Source organism: Mobula hypostoma, chromosome 29, assembly GCF_963921235.1.
Source record: "Mobula hypostoma chromosome 29, sMobHyp1.1, whole genome shotgun sequence".
Taxonomy (NCBI): Eukaryota; Metazoa; Chordata; class Chondrichthyes; order Myliobatiformes; family Myliobatidae; genus Mobula; species Mobula hypostoma.
This window is the reverse complement of record NC_086125.1, coordinates 22,309,374-22,325,071: the sequence shown is the minus strand read 5'-3', so window position 1 is coordinate 22,325,071 and position 15,698 is coordinate 22,309,374. Positions and strand designations below refer to the sequence as shown.

At 41.2% G+C, this 15,698-nt stretch overlaps 1 protein-coding gene across 1 annotated transcript in view; it reads right to left on the bottom strand.

The window, feature by feature from the left end:
- Positions 1–219: 219 nt before the first annotated feature.
- LOC134339294 (adhesion G protein-coupled receptor E2-like) overlaps positions 220–15,698 on the bottom strand; it is a 108,930-nt gene continuing 93,451 nt past the window's right edge. Inside the window, exon 17 of the mRNA XM_063035670.1 lies at positions 220–510. Coding sequence (XP_062891740.1) covers positions 220–510 — 291 coding nt within the window. The remainder of the gene's footprint in view (positions 511–15,698) is intronic.

Genomic DNA, 15,698 nt, shown 5'->3' with positions numbered 1-15,698 from the left:
CTGGTGCGTGTTGGAAGTTTGAAACATTCTTCCCCTGCGCCACTCAGTTATCCGGTCGGCAACTCGATTGGTCAGAATAATCAGTTTATCCAGACTATCCTGCTCGTCCCGGACAGCGATCTCATGCGGAACCCCTGCATTCAGATCACGCTGGAAGGCAGTTATGAGGGATCTCATTCCATCCCGTCTCTCGGGTATGGAATTTGACTGCATAGGCTCTCACCGTTCCTTTGCCTTGGCCTCTTGACCCCGTTCTGGAAGATCAAAAACCCTCCTTAACTCCGCCACGATATATCGGAACGACTGGGTTGCGGGGTATCCTTGCTCCCGTAAAGCGTTGAACGGGCTGAGTGGAGGTCCGTCAAGAAGATTGACCATGTACGCCAATTTTCGCGCATCATCACCAAAACGACCAGGCTGGGCTTGAAATGTCAGCTCGCATTGAGTAATAAAATTCCTGCAACCATCGGGATCACCAGAATATCTGCCTAGTGGTGGAATACTCAGTTCCTGAAGGGTCGTGGGAGTCAGCCCTGATCCGGGAGCATAAGCATTAGTAGCAGAGATTGTCGGCGCAGCAGAAAAGGAGGACCTGGAGATGCTGGGAATGGGACTGAAGCTGCTGAATTGAGCTGGCGAGAACGTTAATGGCTGTCAGCTGATGCTGGCTGTTCACAGTAACTTAGTGGACGGCGGCCGTGAGTGCAGAAATCGCAAACACCAGAGTCCAATTGTCTGTGGTGAGCTATTGAATAGCTACGGCTAGGGACGATACCTGTTCCTCCAAGTGAGACTGGGCTTGTTGGCACGAGGTTATCTGCTTCATTGCCTCAGTAACTTCACTGAGAACAGATTCCATTGCCTGTAGCTTGCCTCCTATCTGACCAATGAATCTCACGGCCAAGTTCAGCTGCTCTCTCTCTGCTCGGTCCATCTTTGAGTTGGAAACTTGCCGTCACCACGGTTCGGATATGTCCCAAGTGCAGAGTGAGTGACACTGAAGCAGGTCGACAGTTGAGACTTTAATGGAAACAGTGTTAAAGGGAAAATAAACAATGAACTCTAGGCCAAACAGGGCCGTTATAAAATTCTGAAAGGAAAACGAAGCTTGCGCTGCGGCTGGAAAGTACATCTTACTGTTCGTTCATCGTTGTCGTCGATGAAGACCTCGACACCATTATGATGGTGTCGAGACCAGCGCGTGATTTGGATTTAAGTGAGGGAGAGTTGCGCAGCGTCAGCCTCACTCTCTCTTCCCAATTCCCATCTGGATCCAGTGGCAAGACAAGAGTTGAGACGGCTGGAGATGGGACTAGGCGCAGTGGCTGACCAGGACGTCTTCTGTGTCATGTGATCTACGTGTTCCACACGGCGTGTACAGACCGCCTTCTTGACCGTCGGACCTTCCATTGGTCTCGTCCGCTCAATCCACCGGAGTCTGTCTTCACATGCTGGGATAGACAACTCCCTATCTCACCGAGGGTTTGAGACCCGTCAGCTACCCTCACCTGGTTTAGCCAGCTTGTCGAAGCCGTTGCCCGGGGTGTGGCTGCTGTCGCATGCAAACAGCTACAAGGAGCCACAGGTGAGAGCTGAGTACCAGGTGGGGGACCAAAGGTGGACTAACTGCCTTGAAAAGGACGCGACATATAACCATATAAACCATGTAACAATTACAACATGGAAACAGGCCATCTCGGCCCTTCTAGTCCGTGCCGAACTAGACATGTTCCCCCACCAGAGGTGCTACCCATCCCTGACACCCCATACACTCCATCTAAACTTTAAACAAATACCGTCAGTCTTCAGAGTCAGTTCATTTGAAAGTCCAGTATCTCAGGAAAGGCCGGATACAAAACAGCAGCGAAGCGTTCCAATGCTCTGTCCAAATCTCGACCAGCACTACAACGACAAGAATGGCGTTAAATACTATCACGATTAAATAACAATTACCTGACACGTGCAAATTCACAAGCCCAATTGCGGTATCCACTGCGCTGCCGAATCTGAAGTTATCACATCCACAGGGTCCCTAAATCTGACGGTGGTTACTGCTTTTGTGGCGATTACCGCCGCCTTAATGAGGATACCACCTTCCGATTGTTACCTGGTCCCACACTTCCAGGACTTTTCGGCAAGTTTAGCCGGAAAGTTAATTTTTTCCAATGTCAATCCAGTTAGGAACTACCTTCAGGTGCCTGAGTGCTCGGAGGATGTTCCCAAAACGGCTGTGATAACCCCGTTTGGGCTGAAAAATGCAGCACGGTATTTCCAATGGCTGATTCCAAAACCTTCCATAAAAGACTTAGGTTTTCTTTTTGTTTGCCTGAATGACAGACTTATCGCCAGTGCATTGAAGTCCGAATACGTATCTCAACTCCGCACATCTTTCGATCGCAAAACCAACATGGGTTGATTAGTAATCCTGCTAAACGCCAGTTTGGGTTGCCAACCATCCTTGGACTTTGCGTCTCCGCAGAAAGTGTGAAAACCCTCCTATTAAAATTAATCGCTATTTTGGATTTCCCACCGCCCCGCATTAGTAATAAACTACCGGAGTTTTTAGGCAATGTGAATTTCTGTCACCGCTTCATTCCATGAACTGCTGTAGTTATGCTTCCCCTGTGCATTGCGATTAAAGACAAAACCCCTAATCACATGCTTGACTGGTCAGCGGACATGGCCATGGCATGTGATGACACCAGACAAGCTCTTTCCAACGCGGCCCGACTGGCGCACCCGCTCCCCAAAGCACCTGTAGCCATTATTACTAACACTTCAGACTGTGCTGTGGGCGCTGTGCACGAATAGTTGGTCGGAGGCTTGCGGCAGCCACTCACCGTGAGTGAGGTCACCGTTTGATCGTAAGCTTCTCGGTCTCTAACTGGCTGTCCAACATTTTTGTTTTCTTCTAGAGGGGTCGCCAGTTCACAGTGTTTGTTTGACCACATACAGTGGTATGCAAAAGTTTGGGCACCCCTGGTCAAAATTTCTGTTACTGTGAATAGTTAAGTGAGTAGAAGATGAACTGATCTCCAAAAGTCATGCAGTTAAAGATGAAACATTCTTTTCAGCATTTGAAGCAAATTTAGTGTATTATTTTTTTCAATCTTTTTATTGATGTTTTTTAAATTGTGTATACAAACAAGAGGAGAATATCTCTGGTATAAATGTCAGTAACATTACATACAGAAGGTAAAATAAACAATATCAGAATCACACCTAGTGTTGATCTACAAAGTATAAATTCGTTATAGAATGTATAATACAGAGAAAAAAAGAATGTAATTCATCCTCTTATCAATTTATGAAGAAAGGAAGGACTATTAGAAATGTTTATATATTTAAAAAAAGAAAAAAAATCACTATTCTAAACAGGGAAAAAAAAAGGACTGGGCAGTCCATCCTGAGAGAAAAACCAAGAGAAGAGAGACTCTCTGTTCAAATCCAAGGTTCTGAAAAAATAGCTGGAAGAGAATCAGTACAAAAATCAGATCATATGAAAATATTGAATAAAAGTTCACCAGATTTCTTCAAATTTAAAGGATGTATCCAATGTCCGACTTCTTATTTTCTCTAGACTAGACAGGACATGATAGAGGAAAGCCAATAAAAGGCGGTAGGAGGGTTAGGGTCTTTCCATTTAAGTAAAATGGCTTTCCTAGCCAAAAGGGTGGAACAGGCTATCATCCACTGAGCGGAAGCAGGAGTATATCCTGCTTCCGATGGAATAATCCCCAAAATAGCTGTAAATAAGTTTGGCTGCAAATCCAGATCCAGCACTTTTGATAAGGTTTTAAAAACATCTTTCCAAAAATTCTCCAACTTTATGCAAGACCAAAACATGTGAGTTAAAGTAGCCACCTGAGTATTATATCTATCACAAATAGGATTAAAACTGGGAAAAATATGGGCTAATTTATCCTTTGACATAGGTGCCTGATGCACTATCCTGAACTGTATCAAGGAATGATGGGCACAAATAGATGAAGTATTTACCAAATGACAAATTTTACTCCATTGATTATCTGAAAGTAACTCCTGAAATTCCAATTCCCAGGCAGCTTTAATTTTATCGTTAGATATCATTCGTAAATTCAATAACCATTCATAAATTGTAGCTATTAATCCTTTTTGGAGTGGTTTAACCTGGAAGGGGGTATCTATTATATTAGACGGATAGGTGGAGGGATAATTTGGAAGCAATGTACATTAAAAAAAATCCTAATTTGTAAATATCTAAAAAAGTGTACATTGGATAAATCAAATTTATCCGCTAGCTAAGTAAAAGACATTAAACAATCCCCTATAAACAAATCCGAAAAAGTTATTATTCCTTTGGTTTTCCAAATTTAAAAAAGTCTGACCCAAAATTGATGGTTTATAAAAATAAGTACGATATATTTTGCTAGAAGGGACAAAATTATTTAATTCAAAAAATCTGCAAAACTGAAACCGAATTTTTAATGTATGTTTAATAATAGGATTAAGGTCTTGTGTCTACCAATCTTTCAGAGCAGAAAAGGAAGAGGAGCTCCCAGTAAAGAGGCCAAAGAATACGCCTTCACTGAGTTTTTCTCCAAATCCACCCATAAAGGATAGTTATGTATGTCTGAATAATGAATCCAACAGGTAATATATCGAATATTAATTGCCCAGTAGTACAGTCTATGATTTGGCAAAGCCATACCACCATCCTTTTTCCATTTCTGCAATAAAGGTTTACTCAATCTAGGATTTTTGTTGTTCCAAATATAGGATAAAATTTCAGAGTCTATTCTGTCGAAAAACTGTTTAGGAACAAATGCTTGAAATATATATAAGAATTTCGGTGGAACTATCATTTTAACAGCATTAATTCGATCAATTAATGATAGCGTCATAGAAGACCATTTAGAAAGTATTTGTTGGGTATAATCAATTAATGGGAGAAAATTATATTTATATAGATCTTTAAAATTCTTTGTAACTTTAATACCAAGATAGGTAAATAGACTTTTAGCAATACTAAAAGGTAATTGCTCATACTGATCCAAATGATTATTAATGAGGAAATAGCTCACTTTTGTATACATTTAACTTATATCCAGAAAAACTACTAAGTTCGGAGAATATTGATAACATAGAAGGAATAGATTTCTTAGGATCTGAAATGTAGACTAACAAGTCATCTGCATACAAAGAAACCTTGTGCATTTTATCCCCTCTCTTAATACCCTGAATACTATTGGAATTCCGAAGAGCAATAGCAAGAGTTTCTAGAGCCAAGTTAAATAACAAAGGACTAAGAGGATAGCCCTGCTGGGTACCTCTGTGTAGTCTAAAATAGGGAGATTTTGATTGTTAGTTATAACTGCAGCCATAGGAGCTTGATAGATCAATTTGATTCAGGAAATAAAACCCAGACCAAAATTTATTTTTTCTAACATTTCAAATAAATAAAACCACTCCACCCTATCAAAGGCTTTCTCTGCGTCAAGAGAAACGACACATTCAGGTTCTTTGGATGGAGAGGAATAAATAATGTTCGATGGTCTCCAAATATTAAAGTGTGAATATCCATTCTTAATAAATGTAGTTTGATCATTAGAGATAACTTTAGGTAAAATATTCTCAATCCTATTAGCCAAAATTTTAGAAAGAATTTTAGAATCCACATTTAGTAAAGAAATTGGTCTATAAGAGACACATTCAGATAAATCTTTATCTTTTTTAGAAATTAGTGAAATTAATGCCTCATAAAAAGTTTCTGGAAGAGTCCCAGAGGATATAGAATCAGTGAAAACTTGACATAAATGTCAAATATCTCAGTAAAAGTCTTAAAAAATTCCACTGTATATCCATCTGGTCCCGGAGCCTTACCTGATTGAAGAGTGGATTAGATTAGATTATGAGGACACACAGTCCTCTTTTATTGTCATTTAGTAATGCATGCATTAAGAAATGATACAATGTTTTTCCAGAATGGTATCGCAGCGACACATGACAAACCAAGACTGAAAAACTGACAAAAACCACATAATTATAACATATAGTTACAACAGTGCAAAGCAATACTGTAATTTGATAAGAACAGACCATGGGCACGGTAAAATCACAGAGTCTCTCGAAAGTCCCATCATCTCACTCAGACGGTGAACCTCCAGCGCCGCAAATTTGCTGATGCAGCACCCTGGAAGCATCCGACCATAGTCCAACTCCGAGTCCGTCCGAAAACTCTGAGCCTCCGACCAGCTCCCTGACACCGATGCACCGAGTACCATCTCTGCCAAGTGTTTCGACCCCAGCCCCGGCAACAGGCAATACGCACGGATGAGGATCTGGGGCCTTCCCTCCAGAGATTCTCGATCACACAGTAGCAGCAGCAGCAAAGCAGCATTTCAGAAGTTTCTCCAGATGTTCCTCCGTGCTTCCTCACGTCTGTCTCTATCAAATCAGGATTGTGCACGGCGTCCTACTTCATAGATACAATATCAATTCGGAACGACTGCACGCGCTGCATCACGCCACTATCTTCTCCTCCCTCCTTCTCCTTATAGCCCTTGTTATTTCCTCTTGTTTAATAGGAGCACCTAATGTACTGTATTCATATCTTGAGTAGAAATTTTAGGTATATTCAGCCTTTGTAAAAATCTATTCATAGAAGTAGTATTGTCTGAAAAGTCAGATTTATAAAGGTGAGAATAGAAATCCAGAAATACCTTATTAATTTCCTGACCATCTGACGTTTCAATTCTATCAGATCTTCATATTTTCAAAATCTGTCTTCTAGCCATATCTGCTTTTAATTGACCAGCCAACAATTTGCCTGACATCCCCATGTATGTAAAATTGACTTTTAGATTTGAGAAGTTGCTGCTCAATGGGATGGGTCGAAAGCAAATCATGCTTTGTTTGAAGTTCCTCTCTTTCCCTATAAAGATCTTCATTAGGTGTTACTGAATAAACTTTATCTATTACTTTACTCCTGTTAGTAATCAATAAGAGTTCCACTTTGGTTTTCCTTCTTAAACCCACTGAATATGAAATTATCTGTCCCCTGAGAAAAGATTTAATCGTATCCAAAATAACCAAATTTGACATTCCCACAGTTGTATTTAATTCAAAAAATAAAGAAATTTGTTCTTTAATAAAACTAACAAAAGCTAAGTCCTGTAATAATGTAGCATCACATCTCTGCTGAGAAGATTTTAAAATGTTATCAGGAAATCTAAACGTTAATTTCATAGGTGTGTAGTCCGATAACGTGATGACATCATAAGTGCAATCGGCAACAAAGGGCACCAATTGTGTGTCCAGCAAAAAATAATCAATTCTTGAGTGTTTACGATATACATGCGAAAAGAAAGAAAAATCCCTGTCTTTAGGATGTATAACTCCCCAAATCTCAACCAAACCGTATTCCAATAAAAAAAAGATTTAAAACAAGTCACAGCCTTATTAGGAAGCAACGGATTGATTGATGACCTATCAATCGAAGGATTTAAACAGCAATTGAAGTCACCGCCCATAATCAACTTGTGTTCATTTAAATTTGGCAGTGCACAAAATAGTTTCTTAAAAAATTCAGGACTATCTATATTAGGTGCATAAACACACACTAGAGCCACCTCTAAAAAAAATTTTTAAAAATTTGAAAAAACGATTTTCACCTTCCCTGCAAAGATGGGTCTCCTGCGCAAAAAATAATATCAACCTGAAGTGTTTTTAATTTCTTAAAGATGATGTTCTGCTTAATAGGTTGGTTCATACCATTCAAATTCCAAGATATTATATTAATTTTATTGACATCCATATTTAAACTTTATTATAAGATTTCGTAAAGTAAGTTATTGCATAAACATAAATCAATTCTACCAGGAAAAACAAAGCATGAAGTCGATCAAAGATTAAAAAAATGCAAAATGATTGACAGAATTACCTCTCAGGATTACCCAGTTGGAAACCACCCAATATAATAAACCACCCACTCCCCACAAACCCGGAAACCGTCTAATATGTGGACAGCATGCTGAACTACTATCCCTTATCCCCTGTCTCCGATTGGCAGGCTCTTCTCAAACAGGTATGTATTAACACCACTAAATAAAGACAAAACCAGAAAAAATGAAGAAGTAAACAATTTCAAATATTTTGATATTATGTCTTACAGAGGTTGGAACCTAACTAACATCAGGCATCTTAAACTCATTTAAAATAAGTAATCATATATTCAAAAAAGGATAAATCCAACCAATTAATGTGTTATGACTAGTGCTGGCCACTTACAAGTCAATAAAAAAGTAAGTAACTATGTGTATATTAAATCCAAAACTATATTAAATATTAACGGTTTTTCCCATTTCAACGACTCCCAGCTAAGCATTAATCGTTCAAGTTGCTTGCGAGATGGATTTGAACTCCTTTATGAATCTCCAACCCTCTTCTGGGGTGTCAATTCATTTGGGGCGATCATTAGGTGGAGGGATTCTCAGACGAGCTGGGAAGCGCAAAGAAGGACCACAATTTGAGCAAATCTGGCGACCTTTTATTCAATATTTTCATTTGATTTGATTTATTACTCTTGCAATTATATTTTTTCGAAGTTTTAGATTTGATTAGAAAGTTTTTCCTTTTTTTCTGGTCGTATCCTCAGAATGAACTGTCCAGTCACTTTTTTTTTCCTTCCTTTTTTCATATAGTGCAGTGGTTTTTTTTTTCATTTTAAAAATTTAAAGATTTTTTCTCTCTTTATGAATTGATAAGAGGAGAATTAGCTGTCTTTTTATTATATACTACATATTAGCTTAATACTATGTATGATTTTGATAATGTCTATTTCACTTTCTGTTTGTATTGTTATTGATATATATATTTGAGATAATTCTCCTCTTGTTTGTATAAATGCTCTTTTTAAATCAATAAAAGGATTAATAAAGACAAAGAAGGACGACAATTATTCTTATAAAGTTCAGCCATCACTTCCCAAAATTTAACTCTTTCAGTATAAACCTCTGGAGAAAAATCTTCAATTATACGAATGACTGCCCCATTAAAGATTAGCTTCCCTCACTTCCTTGAATCTCAGAGAATTGCTTCTTTAGTTGTAAAATAGTACAAACATACTACCACATGGCGAGGTTTCATCTCAGGTGAAGGCTTCAGGCGGAGAGAACGATGGACTCTATTTATAATTGGAGGTGCTTCAATTATCTCACTAAAAAGTGAATGTAACATATCTGAAAAATATTTTAATGGCTCACCAGATTCTGTATTTTCAAGCAAAGCCAGTATGCATAAATTCATCCTGTGGCTTCTACTTTCCAGATCAACCGTTTTCTTCTTAATTCTGGATATTTCCAAAGTAGCCTCATTAATTTTCTTTTCAATAGCCGATATCTTTAATTCTTGTTCTTTAATAACTTGATTCATTGCTTCCTGTTCTCTTTTAATTCTGTTAGTAGTCTTCTTGAGTGTCTCAAATTGGATTTCCAGATTCCTGGAAGACGGAAATATTTTTTTAAAACTTTTCATTAACCTCCACCAGGCTATCAATCTTAGTATTCATGTCTTCCATTAAAGAGAGCATTCTTCCTGAAGTAAGGACTTCCACAGATTGCTCTGTTGGGTCAGTTTCATCAACGGTTTGTCCAGCTTTTTAAAATCGTTGCCACCGTAATTAAATAGTAAAACCTTCAGTAAAAGTAATAAATCTTCAAATTTTAAATGGATCTAGAAGTGTGACATAGGTTATCAAAGTTAGGAGCAGTGCCACACGTGTCCTACTCCATGGACTGCCAACAGGAGACTCCAGTATTTTTGTTTTGTACAATTTTAGAGTAATAAAAGGAAAGGAGCACCGTGCAAAAGTGTGGGCACTCCAAGAGATTTGAGCTCTCAGATAACTTTTACCAAGGTCTCAGACTTTAATTAGCTTGTTAGGGCTATGGCTTGTTCACAGTCATCGTTAGGAAAGGCCAGGTGATGCAAATTTCAAAGTTTTATAAATACCCTGACTCCTCAAACCTTGTCCCAACAATCAGCAGCCATGGGCTCCTCTAAGCAGCTGCCTAGCACTCTGAAAATTAAAATAAATGATGCCCACAAAGCAGGAGAAGGCTATAAGAAGATAGTAAAACGTTTTCAGGTAGCCGTTTCCTCAGTTTGTAATGTAATTAAGAAATGGCAGTTAACAGGAACTGTGGAGTCCAAGTTGAGGTCTGGAAGAATAAGAAAACTTTCCGAGAGAACTGCTCGTAGGATTGCTAGAAAGGCAAATCAAAACCCCTGTTTGACTGCAAAAGACCTTCAGGAGATTTAGCAGACTATGGAGTTGTGGTGCACTGTTCTACTGTGACACCTGCACAAATATGACCTTCATGGAAGAGTCATCAGAAGAAAACCTTTCCTGCATCCTCACCACAAAATTCAGCATCAGAAGTTTGCAAAGGAACATCTAAACAGGCCTGATGCATTTTGGAAACAATTCCTGTGGACTGATGAAATTAAAGTAAAACTATTTGGCCACAATGAGTAAGGGTATGTTTAGAGAAAAAGGGGTGCAGAATTTCATGAAAAGAACACCTCTCCAACTGCTAAGCACGGGGGTGGATCGATCATGTTTGGGCTTGTGTTACAGCCAGTGGCATGGGGAATATTTCACTGGCAGAGGGAAGAATGAATTCAATTAAATACCAGCAAATTTTGAAAGCAAACATCACACCATCTGTAAAAAAGCTGAAGATGAAAAGAGGATGGCTTCTACAACAGGATAATGATCCTAAGCACCCCTCAAAATCCACAATGGACTACCTCAAGAGGCGCAAGCTGAAGGTTTTTCCATGGCCCTCACAGTGCCTCGACCTAAACATCATCAAAAATCTGTGGATAGACCTCAAAAGAGCAGTGCATGCAAGTTGGCCCAAGAATCTCACAGAACTAGAAGCATTTTGCAACGAAGAATGGGTGAAGATCCCCCAAACAAGAATTGAAAGCTGGCTACAGAAAGTGTTTACAAGCTGTGATACTTGCCAAAGGGAATGTTACTAAGTACTGACCATGCAGGGCACCCAAACTTTTGCTTTGGGCCCTTTTCCTTTTTTGTTATTTTGAAACTGTAAAAGATGGCAATAAAGAAGTAATCTTCCTTAAAATATTAAAGAAATGTGTCGTGTTTAACTTTATGCCTTTTGGAAATCAGGTCATCTTTTACTCGCTTAGCTATTCACAGTAACAGAAATTTTGCCTGGGGTGCCGAAACTTTTGCATGACACTGGGTCTGCACAACAGCAATGGCACCTGGCCTACATATCAGAGTTTACAATTGATATACAACATATCAATGGAATAACAATGCTGTGGCTGATTGTCTCTCATAGACAGCAGTTGAGCCCAAACATCCTTGACATCTACAAGCCGGCAGTTCTCAGATCGACCGACAGTCCTTGGGCACACAGGAAATCTGCACCGAGCAGAAGTCTAGCCAATTCAGCCAGGACAAAGTCACGCTTGTAACATCACCCGCTGAAGCTGAGCGTCACCCGTCGTGTCCCCTAAGTCTGGATCCTGCTGCTTTTGGTGGCCTCCAGTGAGGTTTCGTTGTTCTTTGCCTGCCAATCAATAGGCGATGTTGGCAGCACACTCACTTGAGCACCTATGGGAATCGTCACCCTGAAAGGGTGTCCGTAATCAGCAGAAGACAATCTCCTGGAACCCACGATGTTCACAGAACTCTGATGTCCTAAAACACTGGCACTTTCGAAGCTGCAAGGCTGTCGGCATTTCCTACCGTTTGTACCAAAGCGAGCGTGATAAAAACACAGGCCCGGCACCATCTACGTCACAGCTGCTGGCGTCATTGTGTTTGGGTCCTTCCTGACTGGGTTTACTAAGATAGGAAAAGGAGAAGGAATGATGCACTGCTGCCTAGCTGAGTGTAAACTATCAGCTATTTTAGTAAACTCCCTGTAGTCCTTCACACAACACACACAATCCATGTCTTGGCCCAAAACGTCGACTGTACCTCTTCCTATGGATGCTGCCTGGCCTGCTGCGTTCACCAGCATTTTTTGTGTGTGTTGCTTGAACTTACAGCATCTGCAGATTTCCTCGTGTTTGCGTTTTAAAGTCCTTCATGGTTGGATTAGCGAGAGTTATGCGAACTTGATCAGGCGTTCGCTGTATGAAGAGTTCTTTAACAATAAAACAAGGACGGTGATTTCCCAGGAGAGACAACATGTGGTCCATTAGCTCCAGCGGCTTAGAATCACCGAGGCCAGGCAAGAAGAGCAACTGTCATTGCACTCAGACTCTAATAGTCTGAAAGGTAAATGGTGAGTTTTGGGGGTCCACTTTAAATAATCACAGTACGCGGAAAACCCAAGGCAGTCAAAATAAGCTTGACCAGATTAAACAGGAAGCACAAGAGCTTAATGGCTCTACGTAAGATGATAATTAACAAATGCAGGTGCAGGGCTTGCGACATCTAACCTACGTATAACCACACTCCTGACCATTGACAGAGAGCGAAACTACAGTACCTCCAGTAAAGAGGCAAGAGCACTACCTGTGTCATGGCTAACAAGTACTGGCAGCTATTAGACCTGGAGAGCTAACACACTTGAGCCAGAATCATCCTTTCACCTACTTCTGATCAGAGCCACCAGACAAGGAAGGCCAGATGTATTTTTTCTCTCAGTTCCGTGGGTGCTGAGGATGATTAGCTTCTCTGGCTACATTAAGCTAACTTAACCCAAGAAAGTTCAGTCTTAAATTATAAATTTCAAAACTCGTTAGATTCTGGACTAGTTCCTGAGGATTGGAGGGTGGCTAATGTAACCCCACTTTTTAAAAAAGGAGGGAGAGAGAAACCGGGGAATTATAGGCCGGTTAGCCTAACGTCGGTGGTGGGGAAACTGCTGGAGTCAGTTATCAAGGATGTGATAACAGCACATTTGGAAAGCGGTGAAATGATCGGACAAAGTCAGCATGGATTTGTGAAAGGAAAATCATGTCTGACGAATCTCATAGAATTTTTTGAGGATGTAACTAGTAGAGTGGATAGGGGAGAACCAGTGGATGTGGTATATTTGGATTTTCAAAAGGCTTTTGACAAGGTCCCACATAGGAGATTAGTGTGCAAACTTAAAGCACACGGTATTGGGGGTAAGGTATTGGTGTGGGTGGAGAATTGGTTAGCAGACAGGAAGCAAAGAGTGGGAATAAACGGGACCTTTTCAGAATGGCAGGCGGTGACTAGTGGGGTACCGCAAGGCTCAGTGCTGGGACCCCAGTTGTTTACAATATATATTAATGACTTGGATGAGGGAATTAAATGCAGCATCTCCAAGTTTGCGGATGACACGAAGCTGGGTGGCAGTGTTAGCAGTGAGGAGGATGCTAAGAGGATGCAGGGTGACTTGGATAGGTTGGGTGAGTGGGCAAACTCATGGCAGATGCAATTTAATGTGGATAAATGTGAAGTTATCCACTTTGGTGGCAAAAATAGGAAAACAGATTATTATCTGAATGGTGGCCGATTAGGAAAAGGGGAGGTGCAACGAGACCTGGGTGTCATTATACACCAGTCATTGAAAGTGGGCATGCAGGTACAGCAGGCGGTGAAAAAGGCGAACGGTATGCTGGCATTTATAGCGAGAGGATTCGAGTACAGGAGCAGGGAGGTACTACTGCAGTTGTACAAGGCCTTGGTGAGACCACACCTGGAGTATTGTGTGCAGTTTTGGTCCCCTAATCTGAGGAAAGACATCTTTGCCATAGAGGGAGTACAAAGAAGGTTCACCAGATTGATTCCTGGGATGGCAGGTCTTTCATATGAAGAAAGACTGGATGAACTGGGCTTGTACTCGTTGGAATTTAGAAGATTGAGGGGGGATCTGATTGAAACGTATAAGATCCTAAAGGGATTGGACAGGCTAGATGCAGGAAGATTGTTCCCGATGTTGGGGAGGTCTAGAACGAGGGGTCACAGTTTGAGGATAGAGGGGAAGCCTTTTAGGACCGAGGTTAGGAAAAACTTCTTCACACAGAGAGTGGTGAATCTGTGGAATTCTCTGCCACAGCAAACTGTTGAGGCCAGTTCATTAGCTATGTTTAAAAGGAAGTTAGATATGGCCCTTGTGGCTACAGGGGTCAGGGGGTATGGAGGGAAGGCTGGGTTCTGAGTTGGATGATCAGCCATGATCATAATAAATGGCGGTGCAGGCTCGAAGGGCCGAATGGCCTACTCCTGCACCTATTTTCTATGTTTCTATGTTTCTATATCCATCAGGTAGAATTCTCAGGAAGCTTGAACAAGACTTTGCTGGGAAGCATTGATGAAAGAATTATCATCAGAGGCAGGGAGAAAGAGGACATTCTTTTTGCCGCTAGATGCTTCACACCTTTCTTCACACCTTCAGTTACCTCTCCTCATAATCTTTCAGATCCAGGTGCCTGGAGAGAAAATGTGAATGGGAAACCATTGGGGAAATTAAAAGCTCAGAATAATTCCTCAGAGATTTACTGCAGAACTGTTGCTGGAGAAAATAACTGTTAAATTTCCTGACCCTTTCCCATCCTTGGTGTTATCTCAATGTCGTTGTAATCCTCACAAGCCCAGCAGAGGTTGTCCTTCTCCTCCCTAAACTCACACCACGTGAGGGTGTGGACAGCAGACTCCCCACCTGAGAGTCAATGAAAGGAGTCGGTTGCTGCCTCTGTGTGAATCGATTTTTCCTGAGGATCGGCTCTGTATCCGTCCATCAGGGAATGTGCACAGTGCTGCCACATTCCCTCAGTCAGGGGGACAGCTCTCTCTGTCCCTAGATATTTGTGCAGAGAATGTTGCAAGGTTGGCCAGGCTTGGAGCAACTTGACCGGGTTCTGATCCAGAGTCCAGGCTGATGCTGGGTGGTTCACCCATTCTACTCTTCCTCTATTTACAGTAAAGTTGCAACTGAGTCACTTGCTGGGTCATTCCAGAGGGTGGTAAGTGACAAACAGCAGGGCCTGTGAAAGACATGATGCACGGAGAGATCTTTACTTTCAGGATACACCCAGAGATTGAGGTCGAGGTCAATCCCTGGAGGAATAGGATGGCATGGTGCTGAATCGAGGGCAGCACAGTAACGTAGTTAGCATAACACTTCACAGCACGAGTGATCAGGAGATCAGGGTTCAGTTCCTGACACTATCTGTAAGGAGTTTATAAGTTCTCCCTGTGATCGTGTGGTTTTCCTCCAGGTGCTCTGATTTCCTCCCACATTCCAAAAAGACATTCAGGTCAGGGTTGGTAAGCTGTGGACATGCCACATTGTTGCCAGATGTGTAGCAACACGGGTGGGCTGCCCCCAGCACATGTTCAAGCTGTGTTGGACGTTAACAGAAACAACACATATCAATGTATGTTTTGATGTACATGTGATTAATTAAGCTGATCTATATATTTACCTTTATCCAAGGTGACATGCAATTGCTGGCTGCCGTTGAACTGGAGGAAAGGATGGGACGAGACTGTAGGGACAGGAATGGACAATAGGAGAACAGGAGTGTGTATGTCTGCAGTGCCTGGGCAGTTACATGTGGGGGGAGATATTGGGAGCTGCAGAAATGTGACCGCTCTCTGCATCACAATGAATAGACCAATGAAGAGAGGGTCCTCTGGAGAGGAAGGAAAGAAAACCCTTTCATATAGATGCAGTTCTCAGGTGGGGAGTCTG